General features: G+C 44.5%; 1 protein-coding gene across 2 annotated transcripts in view; it reads left to right on the top strand.

Moving 5' to 3' along the window:
* Positions 1-16,298, top strand: part of cadm2b (cell adhesion molecule 2b) — a 155,121-nt gene extending 138,823 nt beyond the window's left edge. For both annotated transcript variants that reach the window (XM_061827441.1, XM_061827439.1), the window contains 7 exons: positions 3,262-3,414; positions 3,702-3,839; positions 8,058-8,216; positions 8,469-8,556; positions 9,766-9,944; positions 13,653-13,775; positions 15,676-16,298. In XM_061827441.1, the coding sequence (XP_061683425.1) occupies positions 3,262-3,414; positions 3,702-3,839; positions 8,058-8,216; positions 8,469-8,556; positions 9,766-9,944; positions 13,653-13,775; positions 15,676-15,794 (959 nt within the window). In that variant the 3' untranslated portion in view covers positions 15,795-16,298. The remainder of the gene's footprint in view (positions 1-3,261; positions 3,415-3,701; positions 3,840-8,057; positions 8,217-8,468; positions 8,557-9,765; positions 9,945-13,652; positions 13,776-15,675) is intronic.
* The last annotated feature ends 302 nt before the right edge of the window (positions 16,299-16,600 follow it).

Genomic DNA, 16,600 nt, shown 5'->3' with positions numbered 1-16,600 from the left:
TCTACACTGAAGAAAATAAGTATTTGAACACCCTGCTATATTGCAAGGTCTCCCACTTAGAAATCATGGAGGGGGTCTGAAATTTTCACCGTAGGTGCATGTCCACTGTGAGAGAAATAATCCAAAAGGAAAATCCAGAAATAGCAATGTATTATATTTTAAGGATTTGTGTGATACAGCTGCAAATAAATATTTGAACACCTGTCTATCAGGTAGAATTCTGACCCTCAAAGACCTGAATCAAATGCACCTGTGTGAGGTGGGTAGCTGCAAAAAGACACCTGTCCACCCCATACAATCAATAAGACTGATACTTGTAAGATGGCCAAGACCAAAGAGCTGTCCAAAGACACCAGAGATAAAATTGTACAACTCCACACGGCTGGAAAGAGCTACGGAGAAATTGCCAAGCAGCTTGGTGAAAAAAGCTCCACTGTTGAAGCAATCATTAGAAATTGGAAGAAGCTAAACATGACGGTCAATCTCAATCGGAGTGGAGCCCCAGGCAAGATATCACCGCGTGGGGTCTCAATGATCCTTAGAAAGGTGAGAAATCAGCCAAGGACTTCATGACAGGACTTGGTCAATGACCTGAAAAGAGCTCTGACCACCGTTTCCAAGGTGACTGTTCGTAACACACTAAGACGTCATGGTTTGAAATCATGCATGGCACGGAAGGTTCCCCTGCTTAAACCAGCACATGTCAAGGCCCATTTTAACTTTGCCTGTCTGATCTCAAGAAGATCTGTGTGGAGGAGTGGGCCAAAATCCCTCCTGCAGTGTGTGCAAACCTGGTGAACAACTACAGGAAACGTTTGACCTCTGGAATTGCAAACAAAGGCTACTGTACCAAATATTAACATTGGTTTTCTCAGATGTTCAAATACTCATTTGCAACTCTATCACACAAATAAATCGTTAAAAAAATCCTACATTGAGATTGCTGTATTTTTCTTTTTAGATTATCTCTCTCACAGTGAAGATGCACCTACGATGAAAATTTCAGACCCCTCCATGATTTCTAAGTGGGAGAACATAGCAATATAGCAGGGTGTTCAAATACTTATTTTCTTCACTGTATAGCTGTACTACACCACCCGACAGGCCTACTATATTTTTTGTGATCAAAATTAGACTGACTTAATGGAGAACTCATTGTCAAGCTATATTTTCGATACAATAAGCAGACCCTTCGGGCTTTAAACGGACCACAAAGCGTTCAGGCAGTCGTGCAATCATCTTGCTTTAGAACGCAAATGTTTTATAAATTATACATGGATGATACCGTGTGAATTTTGAATTGGACCGCAGCCCGTCTCGGCAGTTGGCATTTTACTGCATTAGAACTCCAATGAAGTGTTTCATGTCGGTTGTTTATTTGCGCACTTGCTTGTTACCGTACCGTTTAAAGAATATCATGCCCAACGGCTTTTGTCTGACACAATAAAAATGCATTCTTTTTTTCTTGTAGTTCTTTTGTCTAGAGTTAGACTATCATCACATTTCCCGTCACATTAATCCTCGCCGAGTTTGCGCGGCACACAACGTACTCGCATCGAATGCGAGCCGCATCCAGTATGTTTTGTTCCCAGCCGCGCGCCAGAGAATTAACCCCGCCAGGCAGATGGATTGCTGTGAATACAAGGTGTTTAATCTCATGAATCCATCTCGCCAAAATGTTCATGATGATACAAGTATGGTCCAGGAAAAAAAAAAATGTTCTCATGGATGTGACACACTCACACACCTTCCTGTTTTGTTTTTTTTTAATGGCCTGCCCTTTTCCAAACACTTTCCATCGACACTTTCTTGCGTGGGTTCGCTAAAGAAAGTGTGACTTTGCCAAAGAAAATGTTATATTATTTGTTGTAGGGTATCAAGATCGAAGCTACGGTTTCAGGAGGGTAACAAATGGTGGGGGTGCAAAGATGGCTTAGTTTTGGGGGGGGGGGCTGCTGTCTGTTTTACTGATTGGCCTTGGTGAGGCCTTCGTGGTGGGGGGCAAAGCTGTAGCACGCCTTAAAGCTGCGGCGCATGTACAAGGTCAACGTCGCAGATTTACGCCTCCTACCCCGAGCGCGGCGAACACTGAGCGAGCCGCGGCAGCTTTCCGGGGGGTGGAGGGGGGGATGAACCTTTTCATCACATTGATTTCCTCAAGCACACGCTAAAACAATCCTTGTCACGTGCTGACATTTGCCTCTGATTGTGACGGATCTCCGGTCCGCCGCGTCAGCCTCCCGGCTGCGGCCGATGCTAAGCCAATAGCGGGATTCCCTCGCCCCGCTGTTGTGTGAGTAATAGGTTTCTCTTCAGCTTGTTTTTTATTTTTTTTAAATGCGCTGTGCTGCAAAGTGCTGCTGGCTTTCTGCACTAATGCATCACTCAGGTCCACTTGTGTCGCCGCCTCGACTTGGCTCAGTGCCGAAAAATCAATAGTTGGCCACGCAAATGCTTCCTGTTGATGTCTGTCCCTTTCTGGATGAGGAAGGGACGGCGACGGGGACGTTTGGCAGAGCAAACAGATGCCGCTCTCCAAAAGTAGTTTTCATCCTGGGGTTTTAAACAAAGGTCAGTCTTTCAGATGAAGTTTTCAAACCAGGGCTGGGCTTTTCGGTTTCAAATTTCAATGCATTTTCTCAAGAATGGTTTAGGGTTTCAAACCAGGTTTCTTCTTCTTTTGGCTTGTCCCGTTAGGGGTCGCCACATCGTGTCATCTGAGATGAACGCAGATTTGTTTGCTACTGTTTTACGCCGGATGGCCTTCCTGTCGCAACCGCTCTGCATTTTAGCCAGGTAGAGAAGCTTACAGCACCTGGTATTCCCAGGCGGTCTCCCGTCCAAATACTAACCAGGGCCAAACCCGCTCAGGTTCCGAGCGTAGCATGGCTGTAAGCGTTTCAAACCAGGTTTAGGGGTTCAAAATAGGGCTTCAAGCCATCTGGTGGGTCACAAGTAAACCCCGGTTGGGCCCGATGCAGTCGGACTGTAACGGCCGGGTGTAAATGGATTCCAAGTCAAGGTGTAGGTTTCAAATAAGGCGTTCGAGCACCGATGGGGGTTTTGAGTTAGACGTTTAAATGGTGGATATAAAGTTTCCCTGCTAAGTTGGACGTGGCTAAAATTGTGAGTGAAAAATCAATCGTGCGCAGACATGTTTACCTCAATGAATATTGTAATCGCAGACGCCCCATAGATATTTTTGGATCGGCTAACGTTTCGTGTGACGTTTACCTCCGTGTGTCGCCTTTGCTTCTGCAGCTCTTCGGGACAACCGCATCGAGCTGGTGCGAGCGTCGTGGCAGGAGCTCACAATCCGGATCAGCGACGTCAGCCTGGCTGACGAGGGCCAGTACACGTGCTCGCTCTTCACCATGCCCGTCAAGATCACCAAGGCCTTCCTCACCGTCTTAGGTCAGAGTCAAGAGTAACAAGTGCTTCTACGAAGGTTTCGTTTTTTTTAATATTCCAATAAACTAACCAATCAATCTACAACCAACATTCAAGAACGCAAGCTTAAAGGGAATTCCAAAAAAGTGCATAAAACGAGCAATAGTGTTAACCAAAAAAATAAACTACAATATTAAAAATAATAATTGCTGAAAAAAAATGTTTCCAGTTCGAAAAATAACAATATGATACCAGTCTACGTGTGCACAACAATGACAATAGAGTTTTTGTTGTGTGCGTTGTGTGTCCAGGAGTACCAGAACGGCCCGAGATAACAGGCTTCACCAGCCCGGCTCTGGAAGGCGAGGTCATCACCCTGACGTGCACCACGTCGGGCAGCAAGCCGGCCGCCCACATCCGGTGGTTCCGGAACGACAAGGAGGTCCAAGGTAGGCCGAGTGCAGAGCAGAATCTTAACCCCTCTCCTCTTGTCATTCCACAGATATTGGCCACACTGGGAGGGGGACTCATTTTATAGAAAACTGTGTTCTTCTTTCGGCTTGTCCCTTTCGGGGTCGCCACAGCGTGTCATCTCAGATGAACGCACATATATGTTTGGCACAATTTTTACGCCGGATGCCCTTCCTGACGCAACCCTTCTCAGGGAGTGGAGGCCCCAGTGGGATACCAACCCACAACCCCTGGTTTACCAAACCAGTGCTCTAACCATAGAAAACTAGGGGACCTATAATATTTCTCTGAGGAACTCCATTTCAAATTTTCTCTGTCTGAAGCTACTTAGGATAGATGGCATTTCCATCTCCAGAAAAAGTGGCTTTGGTCACAACCTGAATAGATAACTTGGGCACATAAAGCATTTCCCTGAGGTACTCCATTTGGAGTTGTGTATGATTCTCCCTTTCAAAGTGACACTGGACAAAAGTCTTGGGACACCCGGACGTTTCACCAGCAAGGACTGGGACAATGGACTGAAGTCTTGGGACAGAACCTTAATTAAAAAAACTTGTCTGATTCTCACTTTTGTATTATTGAATTTATTGCACTGGTTATCCTCCCAAAGGGGACTTTCAACTTGCACCGCGCTGCGTAAATTCAAACGAGAACACCAGACTTGAAGCGACATGAAGACACATTTGTAGCGCTGTAGCGCGAAGGCTAACGAAACGATACAAGAGCAGCAGATGGTACAGTGATCACATGGAACTCACAAACGGTCCGTTATGGCTTTTATCGCTTTCTTATTTTCTGCAAGTTGAGAAGACACAAAAACAACAACCCAACAATCTTGAAGAAAATAATGTTTTGTTTTTTTCTCTCCCGGGTTTGATGCGCTCAGCTCTTTAATGTCAGCCGGCCTGCTGCGGCGATGCAGCGTGACAGTTGCTCTTTATTGAAGTTTTGCACTTGAAAGCGTTTTCCTAGTGGCTCCGTCCGTCTGTCTGTCTGTCTGTTTGGATGGCTGGTCGGCGTGGCGTGATTGATGGCGGCGCGGCGAGGATGTGAAAGCCTCGCCGCGTTGAGATGGCACGCACGTAGATTCTTGAAGGCCCAGCGAGGGGGAGCTGTCCGTCTCGGTGGAGATGACGCGCTTTTTCTTGAGAGGCCCGTCAAAAGTTGTCTCCAAACTTGAGATTTTGAACACGCCTGTGGCCCTACGCTCGCGGGTCACTTCATTAGGTACGCGGGTACATTCCAAACACATGAGCTGCATCCAAAATTCTGCCTTTGCAAAGATAAAATGGGTATTTTTTTTTTTTTTTTGGGGGGGGGGGGCTGCCGGGAGTTGTTTACTTTGCACTGCATCATATTGCTGCCTTTTTCCAATATTTTGCTCTGTCTTATTTACTGACATGACAAAGCCCAAAATATAGCTATGAAATTACGAGAATGAAATAATATTGTAATACAGAGGAAAAAAGTTGCAATATTGTGGAAAAAAAGTCCAAACATGAGGAAAAAAATTAAAATAGTGTGGAATCAATGTCGTAATTTTACAGACAAACAGACCTAAGTTGTAATGTTGTGAGGAAAAAAAGATGTAATATTATAAGGCTAAAGTTAGTTTTGTGGGGAAAAAAAAGCTTAATAAGCAGACAAAAAAAAGTTAGGGTTATATTTTTATAGTAAAATTTACAATTTTACAAGCAAAATAGTGGTAATTTTCTGAAATAATAATTGTAATATTGTGAAATAAAGTGAAAAGCCTATGTAAAAAAAATAATATTGAAGACAGAAAGTGTAATGTGTTAATACATTTTTTAAAAATTATTTGAAGAAAGTAGTAAGGAGGGGGTAAAGTTACAGTCTTAGGTGGAAAAGAGTGTAATATTGAGTGGAAAAAAAGTGTGATATTGTGAGAATAAATTGTCATTTTTTAGAAGAAAAATCTATATTTATCCAAAAACATCCACTACATCTACTAAAATAAAGTTGAAATTTCAAGTGGAAAAAATGAGTAACTTTAAGGAGAAAAAGGAAGACTCGTTTTAAATTTCCTGACAAAAAAGATCATATCGAGACAAAAATATATCATGTGGAATAAAAAAAAATTCACCAAAATGTAATTTGTAATGAAATGAATGCATTTTTGACAGACAGTGTATTTTTAAAAAATGATCACTCTGCACGAGATCTCAATAGGTTTGGAGTCAGGGGCTTTGTTTTTTTTAACCTTTTTACACGCAGCAGCAAAGCTTCAGTAGTGTATTCTAATGAGTTGGCAGCTGAGTGATTTTTTTTCACCTTTTTCTTATTTTCTTTTCATATCATAGCAGTCAGAAACTGCACTTTTTTCCGTTTCATTTTGATACCCTCAGGCACCCTTGAAGATCCTGCCATCTCATTTCCACGATTCCAGCCCAAAACATCTCTGCCAACTCCTCGCTGACGTCACCGTTTTAAGCTCCTTGACTTTCCCAAATTTCAAAAAAAGAAAAAAAAAGGATTCGCCTTACACGCCGTGCGCCTCGACGGACTTTTTGGAGACGCGCGTGGCTGTCGCCAGGCCGCTCGGGCAAACACGGCGGCAGCAAATGCGTGTCGTCGTCAAAGCCACCCGCGGAACAAAGCGAGCGACTGGAGGGCTCGACTTAAAAACTTCATTTCCATGTCAAAGTGTCAGAGACCGGGGGGTTGGGACGTCAATCAACGCTCCGGGATGGGAATCTTTTGTAGGCGTACTTTTAAAGGCTGTCTTTTACGCTGGGAGCACTATGTTGTGCTGTCACTCAAATTCGTCCTCGCTGTTCTTACGACAGGTGCAATATTATTTCATGATCTGACACATTTTCTTGTTGTTTTTCCTATAAGAAGGTTTGAGCTTCAAAGCTCCCGGTGAAAATGTCACGTGGTTGGTGTCAATTGGTGCGTTTTTGCGCAAATGTGAGGCTTCGTTTTTTGCGAGCAACGTGGCCTCTCTTGGCACTTGCTCTGTAGAATCTCTCCTCTTTTGTGCAAGGATGAAAATTCTTGGTGTTTTCCAGGAAACATTTTATGTCTGTGATCACGAAGGGATTCAAGGTGTACGATAAATTGGACAGCAGGTGCCATATAAAATCGGAAGACCTTGTATACTCCATTCCATGTATTTTCTTTGTACTGTTTCTCCTTTTACTTTCTAGGAACAAACTCGAAAGATAACTCTCGTTGTTTCCCAGGCAACAATTTCATGTTGGTAATCACAAGGGTGGCGCATGGTTTAGTCTAAAACCATCTGCTGAAGACCTTGAATCTGCATTTTGTCAAGGATTAGTGCATGCTAAATTACGATGAAAAATTAAGTAATTTTAAAATTACATTTTCTGGTACCCGCAAAGCTAGTCAGGGTAAGTAGTACAGAGAATGCATGGACCAGTGGAATTTGTGGTACAGTAGTACCTTGATTTGCTGTACTTGTACAAGGGCCCCAATTTACAGTGACTCGGTCAAAAAGTTTGGGTTTCTTTGTGTTGTGGGCAAAAATTTGAGCTTTAGATAAAGTACTGCATGAAGAATGTAGAAGTGTCATTTCTAGCGGGGGGCAGTACAGCCCCAGGACTGGGCTTGAACCCTCCACCCCCCACGTGGCCCTCCCCAAATTCGTTAATCATTAATTTAAGAAGATGGTCATGGAACACATCAAACTCATAAATCAAGGTACAACTGCATATTTCAACAGATTTTCATCCATACTGTGCAACATTTGAAGTATTTAACATACAATGAAAACTCAAATTTTGTGTTTAATCCATTCTCAGAAGTCATATATACAAAAACCAAAGCAATATTTCCCTTAGGAAATCATGCAAAACCAAATAATCCATTCCAGACACCCAAATTTATTGAAAGAAACATATCTAGAGAGAGAGAGAATATCTGCAGATTTAACATGGAGAAAACCTTTTGAAATAAATATGACTTCTTAAATGTGTAAAAGAACAACTCTTCTTCAAAAATCTTGATGGTATGCGAAGAACCGAGCGGCTGAATGAAAACTAGGGCAGAATCTGGTAATAAACTAACCGAGGTTCACTGTACTGTTATAACTGAAACAAAACTGCTTACCTGACCAACGCATAAAGACGAAGGGAGAAGGATGGCGTATGCAGGGAATAATACTACCTCTAGTGGTGCGGAGTAAGCCTTGCGCGTCTGTTGTCTTTTCATAGGCACGGCGGAGGTGAGCGCCTCGGGCAAGTCGTTCACGGTGACGAGCAGCCTGCACTTCCAGGTGGACCGAGGCGACGACGGAGTGGCCTACACCTGCATGGTGGAGCACGTATCCCTGCCCAACCCTTACATGACCACCGAAGTCCTGGAGGTCCACTGTAAGTCACACACACACACGCAGTTCAAAATGGTTTCACCTGAAGATTAGCGATGAGAAGGAAATACTAGAATTGAGATTACATGTACATCTGCGGGTTTAGTTTTACATTTCCCCCAGGAATAGTGAGGATTATCATGCAGGTAAGGGATTAGTAGCAAAAGACGTGTGGGGGGGATTGCGGGGGGGTATATGAGCTGCCTGATTCCTGGAAAGCTAACTGCTTTTGTATTTTGTGTGTGGGTGTTTGCAGATGCTCCCCATCTGGAAATCACGCATTCGCTCATCCCGCAGGAGGGCCAGTACTTCAAACTGGAGTGTGTTTCCAGAGGAAACCCCATGTAAGTCCTGGACGGGGTTTCGCTACTGTGTAAATAACAGACGTGGAAGGGGTTCTTGAGGTACATCTTTTGACTGGACATCCAGAACTGATTCAGCTATTAATACGTCTCGTTGGGTTGTACGCGAATAGAGTTTTACACAATGCTTATTAAAAAGTTCTGTGTATCTTTTTTTCAGTAAGCTCCTGCACTACCGGAGGTGGTACACTTTGTCTTTCAGAATAAGAGCACAACATAACAAGTGCTACATTAAAGGTCCACTGTCATGAAATGCATTATTTTTAGTATGTTATTAATGAAAAAACGGCAGCCACTATGGACCCAGCTGTTTTTTCACCACAAAACCCGATTTTGACATACACGAGCTGCCGGCCTTGTCACCGGGGTCATCTCCGCTACGGAAGTGGATCGGACGGGGAGGCGGTTTGGCCGCGTCGTCGTCGTTGCTCGCAGGCGGCGTTGTTTTTACCACCGGCGCGCGAGGTGGATCGGGCGGGGAGGTGGTTTGGCCGTGGTCCGCATATCATCTAAATATGGCTCAACACAATAGGGTAATATTGCCCCAGTCACTTCACTTGGTTGTGAGATGTTCTTTTCGTAGAGAGCTTCTGTGTTTGAAGGGGCGTGTCCCATAATAGGGGCCACAGCGTGTTTTCAACGGCGAATGTCCCTGTGTGACATCACAGGCAGGGGATTCAGCCAATATGGCGACCCCTTGGATGTCGAATGACACTTCCGCAACTTTGCGCATGGATGACTCGCTCTCCACTCATATATATTTTTTTGTAAAGACATCGAAGTGAATAATGTTATATGTATTTTTTCATTTCAATATCTATTTTAGAATGTTTATAGCGATGACACTTGGGGTTTAACTTTATAAATGTTGCTAACTTAAATGCGTACTTCATATCATTTGTAATGGTATTCATTTGATGATTATTATTTATTACATATTTGACCTCACGTATCAATTTTTATTTGATCATGTGTGAGGCTGATTAATGAATTAAAATTCATTCTAAATCAAATTTCAAAATGATAAAGGATTGTTTTACTTTTATTATAAACTAATGCTAAATTCGGCCCACCTGTCCGTTTTTAAAATTCATATGGTATTAAAACACAAATGCCCACCCCTGTTTGAGGCCATAAAAAAAAAAAAAAAATGCCCCCATACTCTTCTTCTGTCCTCTTCTTTCCACCCAGACCGGAGCCAATCCTGTGGTCCAAAGACGGCGGCGAGCTTCCCGACGTGGAGCGCATGATCGTGGAGGGCCGGGAGCTCACCATCACCACGCTGAACAAAACCGACAACGGCACGTACCGCTGCGAGGCCAGCAACCACCTGGGGACCAGCAGCGCCGAGTATAATCTCTTTGTATATGGTGAGAACGCCACATGGAAGTCTTTTTTTTTTCTTCCTTCTGTCGCATTTCACTTGACTCCATGTCACTTTCAGCCACAAGTCGAGTGAGAAATCTCGGTGGGATTATTGACTCATGTACTGAATTTTAAAAGCCGCCTGAAAACGAGTGATTCAACTTACAAGCCCAGTCATGGAATGAATTTAACTAGCAAGTTAAAGTATCCCTCTACTGTACACTCCAAGGATACCATACAGAAGTCATTTTTTAAAAATCCCCATCACTCAAATTGTGTTCATGTTTTTGACAAATCTTGGGTGTAAATTTCTGCTTATAAGCCTCAGCCAGTACATTTATAAAGGAAATACCATTTGGTACATACATAAGCCGCACCTGTGTAAAAGCCGCAAGTGCCCACATTGAAACACGAGATATTTACAATGCAAAACCGTACAAAGAAAGAGTTTTCAAAGTTTTAATACCTTAGCATAGCAACAACACTGTAGCACGAACAGGGCTGTTAAAAAAAAAAAAAAACATACAGATAAAAAAACAAAACAGCCATGGCAGCTAAACGGTAGCAAAACAGTAGCACAGTACTAAAAAGGCCGGTTAAAAAAAAAGAAAACATACCTAAATCACTGAGACACGGCAGTAACACAGCAGCAACACACTAGCGCGGCGCTAGCAGAGCCGGTTAAAAAAAAATACCGGTAAAAATCACTGAGACACAGCAGTAACACAGCAGCAAGATGCTGGCGCGGCGCTAGCAGAGCCGGTTAAAAAAAAAATACCGGTAAAAATCAGTGAGACACAGCAACACGCTAGCACAGCGCTAATGCTAGCACAGCGCTAATAGGGCCGGTTTAAAAAAAACATACCGGTAAAAGTCACTTCTTCGCCACATTGATTCCACCATCTCACTCTTATCTTTTCCGCTTGAGCGCCCCCTTCCGGCCGTTAGAAAAAATCCACAAATTAGCCACATCACCGTATTAGCCGCACGGTTGAAAGCGTGTGAAAAAAGTCACGGTTTGTAGGCCGGAAATTACGGGGGTAACTCCAACTCAAATATCTTGACTTCCTGCCTCTGCTCGATGGCCTCTCTTTGCACAAACTTGTCGTACGCATCTCATTACGACACCCGCTCACCATCCGAATACCTCAATGCTGCAGTTTGTACGTTTAGCACCATTTTGTGGCGCGCCATCTACACGGGTAGAAATGACTGCTTCACACTGAGATCTCGCAGGTAATATTCACGTGGCTGTAATGCATATAAAATAGTGTACACCTTTTTTTTAAATGTTCTCTCTTTTCTTGCGGGCGACAACTTTCTGGACCTTGTGTTGATTGCACCTCTAAGTCATAATATCGTCACTTTAGGCCAAGATATCACATCAGCCCAGTTAGATTACGCGAGCAAAACACGGTGATAATGACGAGTAGAACTGCAGATGACACTCAGGAAGTGACAGTCAATCCCCGAGACCTCAATCTCGTCTGGCAGCTCGCCGAGCGGCCGTCTCCTTGGATGGCCTCGGCCCGAAAGACTCATTTACGGCGCCCGAGAGGCAATAAATGCCATTGCCGCGCCCCGATTCATCACCGGCGCCTATTATGCGCCCTAATATGCTTTATTAAGCTGAGCGAGGCAACGCGGCGTGTCGTAATTACTCGGAGATGTCGGCGGGACCGCAGCAGATGCAGCGCGGTTAAGTACACTTGAGCGATGGCTGCGTCTGATGGCTGCAGAGCAGTTTCTTCGCAAAGCAGAAGTCGGGGATAGTTGGGGGTGATTACCCCGACGGTTGTGAAGTGTAACTGAATTTTAAGCGTTGGTTTGAATGTAATAAATGCTAGCAATAAAGTCACAAATATGGCAAGGATATTTCTTTATCGTCATGCAGGAGAGTGCTCCATGTTCTGTTTAAAAAAAAAAATTCAAAAGTGGTCCTCATGCCTAAAGGTTTGTGACGTACAGGTGAAAAAAATTAATCCCTGTGCCTGCATCATTATCCATATCATCCCCTTGTAATGTATTTTTGCCTGTTCCCAAGCTAGTAGAGCTCATCTTATGCTAACTAGTGAACACAAATCATTCCACATCTGAGTGAACCACCAAAGCTATGTTTTTCTTTGCGAGCTGGTACCTACCACCTTCCTTCGGGGATGCCTCCGGAGTCCCACAGGCTAAAAAATCCTGATAGGACAGCTTGTTCCGCTTGATGACATCCTTTACCACTGGTGTCCACCAAAGGGGCTCGGGGATTACCGCCATGACAGCAAAGGACCGCCTCACAGGCACAGTTCTGGTAAACAGCCTCGAGAATCGAGGCGCAGAACACGGTCCACTCTGACTCACTGTTGCCAACCTCCCCCGAGACGTGGGCGAAATCCTGCCGCAGGCGGGATTTGACACTCTCTCTGACAGTGGACTCTGCCAGACCTTCCCAAGAGACCTTCACAATAGGCTTGGGTCTGTCAGGATGGACTGGCATCAGAGCCAACACACCACTAGGTGGTGATCAGTTGACACCTGAGTGTCCAAGACATCCGGCCGCAAGTCCAAAGACACGGCCGCGCTGTCATTTATCGGACTGCAGCCGAGGGTGTCCTGGTGGCAAGTGCGCGTGTGGACACCGTTATGGGTGAACATGAAGATCGATTTGGACAATCCTTGACGAGCAAAGAAGTCCAATAATTGAAAATTATTGAACACCTTTAACAGTGTAACAATATTTTTTGCCTAAAAATGCATTTTGAAAGCTTTTATAGGGAAAACGGACATTTTACTTGAAATAATATTCAACCATTTTCGCCAAGTTTTGTTTCTCTTTTCCAAGCTCCTAGAACAGAGAGATTATTCCATTCTTTCCAAGCCAGCTCGGAATCAGCTTGCTTTTCGAGCTTTTTTTAGCCATGATTTTTACAAAGGTTGTTTTCCCCTTTCTTAATGGAAATCCTCAAAGCACTATTTTTCTTTTTTTTTTTTTTTGGCGGCTTCACCTGCTCTCACTTGAGTCAGTCAGGTGAGGGAATCAACACAAACCTTGCACACGGGTAATTATTGTTTGGTTTTCCTCATCTTGTGTGCCTTCCCTGCTAAGAGCTTTTTTTTCCCTTGTTTTTTTTTTAATTTATTTTTTTTACCCCCGCTAATGTTCCCGCATCAGGCAATCACATTCCGTGCCCACATGCTACGCGAGCCGCAGCCCGCCTCGGCCGGCGTGACACGGAGCGTGCGGCCGATGATGGATGAGCTAACAAAGCGAGTCGTGAGCGAGAAAATAGCGTTATTTGCGCGCCGCTTTTATCAAGTAGTAGCTGGTCAAAGAGCGCAGTGAGCGTACAGTAACGATAAATGATAGAATGTGTTTGCGCAGCGCGTGGACGGATAGACATTCATACGGTCTTCGCTGCGGGTGAGAATACGCACTGTGACGACGGAATCTTTGACACGGTTTGAGTGTATCACTGAGTGGGTACTGTACATGTTAATGCTTTTCTTTGGTTACAAACGCAACCTGAACTGGAATGGCTCACCATTTGGCAAACGGGTACCTATCCATCTACCTCTGTACTGTACTGTATTTGTTTGTTAATCCGCAGTACCTACCGATCTTCTACCATGTACAGTGTATATCTATAATCAGTCTACCGATCTGCTGATTCTCCTACTAATCTACTTCTTTCTTTACTACGTCTCCGTCTGGTGACACGGCTCAGACCCCAACGCCATCGGACAGCACGGGCCGGACCACGCTCTGATTGGCGGCGTGGTAGCCGTGGTGGTCTTCATTACCTTGTGTTTGATCATCGTCATCGGGCGCTACCTGGCCAGACATAAAGGTCAGTGCTACCTACAACACTACCACAACTCCACGGGAGCCTCTGCAAAATATTATTTTAGGGCCCTTTAGTCCTGCTAATAATTCTGATTCTGCATTATTTATACACCTACAATAAACTCGTTATTTTAGCAGTGTTACACAAGAGTGGACTGAGGTTGATTTCCACAAAATTTCAAGTGATAAAGCATTAAGTGGGATACTAAATAGAAAAGTAAAACCAATCAACATGTATTTCTCGTAGAACCCTGACTTGAAAATTCCAAAACTTGGTCGATGTATTTTTTTTCAGCCTCACAATGACTGACCAACCATGTTCCTGATGTCACTCATTAGGCCACGCCCCCCTTTAAAAGCCCAAAGCTCATGCAAAGTTTACACAGTTGTTGCTGGGACTTCTGGCTTGTCCCAGTTCACAGTAGTTATGCTTAGTAAAAAAAAAAAGTAACTTTCTTTCGTCTTGCCCCGTTAGGGATCGCCACAGCGTGACATCTCAGAAGAACACTGATATTTGTTTGGCACAGTTTTTACGCTGGATGCCCTTCCTGACGCAACCCCTCTTGGGGAGTAGAGGCACCAGTGAGATACAAACTCAAGATCCCCGGTTTACCAAACCAATGCCCTAATCGCTAGGCTACGGGGCCTCTTAATTATGCCTAATAAAAACAAATTCATTTCTTTACATTCTGTTGAGGATTGAAGGGGAGCACCTAGTAGCCAGGCCTGCACCCATGGGACTCGGCCAGGCACACCCCGACAAGGTCGCGTGGGTCTCCTTTCCCGTGGGCTCACCACTTGTAGGAGGGGCCAGAGGGGTGGGGTACAGTGTGAGCTGGGTGGTGGCCAAAGTCAAGGACCTTGGCGATCCAATCCCCGACGACAGAAACTGGGTCTAGGGGTATCTAATGTCACCTATTTGTTAGGGAAAGAGCCCGAGCTGGTGTGTGAGGTCGAGAAGTTCTGACTAGATATAGTCGGGCTCGCCTCCATACACGCCTTGGGCTCTTGTAGCAATCCTCTAGAGAGGGGTTGGACTCTCTTCCACTCTGGAGGTGCACAGAGTTGGGGTTCAACCCGGTGAATCAGAGGGTAGCCTCCCTCCACCTTTGGGTGTAGCGACGGGTCCTGACTGTTGTTTGGTCCATATAAACAACAGTTCAGAGGACCTTTTTGGAGTCACTAGGGGGAGTGCTGGAGACTGCCCTCGCTAAAGACTCCATTGTTCTCCTGGGGGAGTTCCACACTCACATGGGCATTGACGGTGAGACCTGGAAGGGCGTACAAGGGGTGAACAATGGCCCCCTTGATCAGAACCCAAGCACTGCTCTCTTGCTGGACCTCTGTGCTCATCACGGATTTTTCATAACGAACACCGTGTTCATAAAGGTGTCCACACGTGCACTTGCCACCAGAACACCCTCGGTCGCAGTTCGATAATCGACTATGTGGTTGTGTCATCGGACTGGCGACAGTATGTCTTGAGCACTCACTGGTGGTGTGGTGCCTCCGATGGTGGGGGAAGAAGCCAGTCCACGACCTTGGACGGATGGATAGATAGATGAATGGATGGATGGACTGGAACAGATTAACGATATTTCAATTGATTTCAATGGGAAATATTGATTTGAAACAAGATACGCTCGTAAGGTTAAAGTATCACCTTGACTATTATTTAGGGTTAAAGAAAACTGCAGTAGGAATCCACAAAAATCATTTGTAGCGCAAGAACAGAAAACAGTACGAACATGTAACATCACTTAAAACGTAAAATATATCGCTACCCCAACACTAACCCCTACAAAATGGGTGTTCTGCACTAACTAGCATGAACAGTAAAATATCAAACTAACACTTAAATAATAATGTAACTTATTAAGTTAGCTAACATGTGTTCTGCCCAGGCACATATCTTACACACGAGGCCAAAGGATCTGAGGACGCCCCCGATGCCGACACGGCCATCATCAACGCTGAAGGGAACCACGTGCATGCGGAGGAGAAGAAGGAGTACTTCATTTAGGCTGCTTTTTTCACTTTTTGACAACAGACATGCAATTTGAAGCTGCCTCAGTGTTCTTTTTTTTAAAATTATTTTACATTTGATTTCAACATCATTCGCGGACAATGACTGTCTCGCCACCTTCTTCTTCACACCTTCTCGTAATATAACGTTAACACACGTGAAAGCTGTTGTTGTTTTTTTTTTTTTTTTACGTTCACCAAGTTTGTTAGCATTCGAGGGGAATTTTTTAGGATTAGGGTAGCCCTAATCCTAACCCCTATTTAGCGAGATCCCAAAGTTGACCCCGAAACGCAAAAGGTAGAAAGAAGCACAATCTTCAGTCGATCAAAGCCACATCCTCTCAGCTACCTTCTCTCTCTCTTTTTTTTTCTTTTTTTTTTTTTTTTAATTCCCCAGGACGGCATTTAAAAAGCACAAATTTGTGAGGGCTCAAAAGTGAGGAAACCCAACACCAACTGTGTATTGTCTCAGGATTCGTGTCGGGATCAGAGAGGACAGAGTTCGCCGCCCCCCCCCCCGCTCCCCCTCCCCCATCGTCCCCCACCCACACACGCACACACATACTCTACACAGTCCAATGTGAGGACCCCCAAAAAGTGAGTGAAAGGTGGTTCCTTGTATCGGGGGAGTTAGGGAGGGAGGGACTATGCTCAATGTGTGCATATTGCTGTTAAATACTTTGCTATAACGTGAATATTGGTGAAGAATATTGTTGATTCTTTGGATCCCTGGCGGATTTGTATATGAGCATGTCCAATGAAAAGCATATGTCGATCAATATTTATTGTAGCAGTGTGGTACGG

Source organism: Syngnathoides biaculeatus, chromosome 8 (genome assembly GCF_019802595.1).
Source record: "Syngnathoides biaculeatus isolate LvHL_M chromosome 8, ASM1980259v1, whole genome shotgun sequence".
NCBI classification, from domain to species: Eukaryota; Metazoa; Chordata; class Actinopteri; order Syngnathiformes; family Syngnathidae; genus Syngnathoides; species Syngnathoides biaculeatus.
This window is presented reverse-complemented; position numbering and strand designations above follow the sequence as displayed.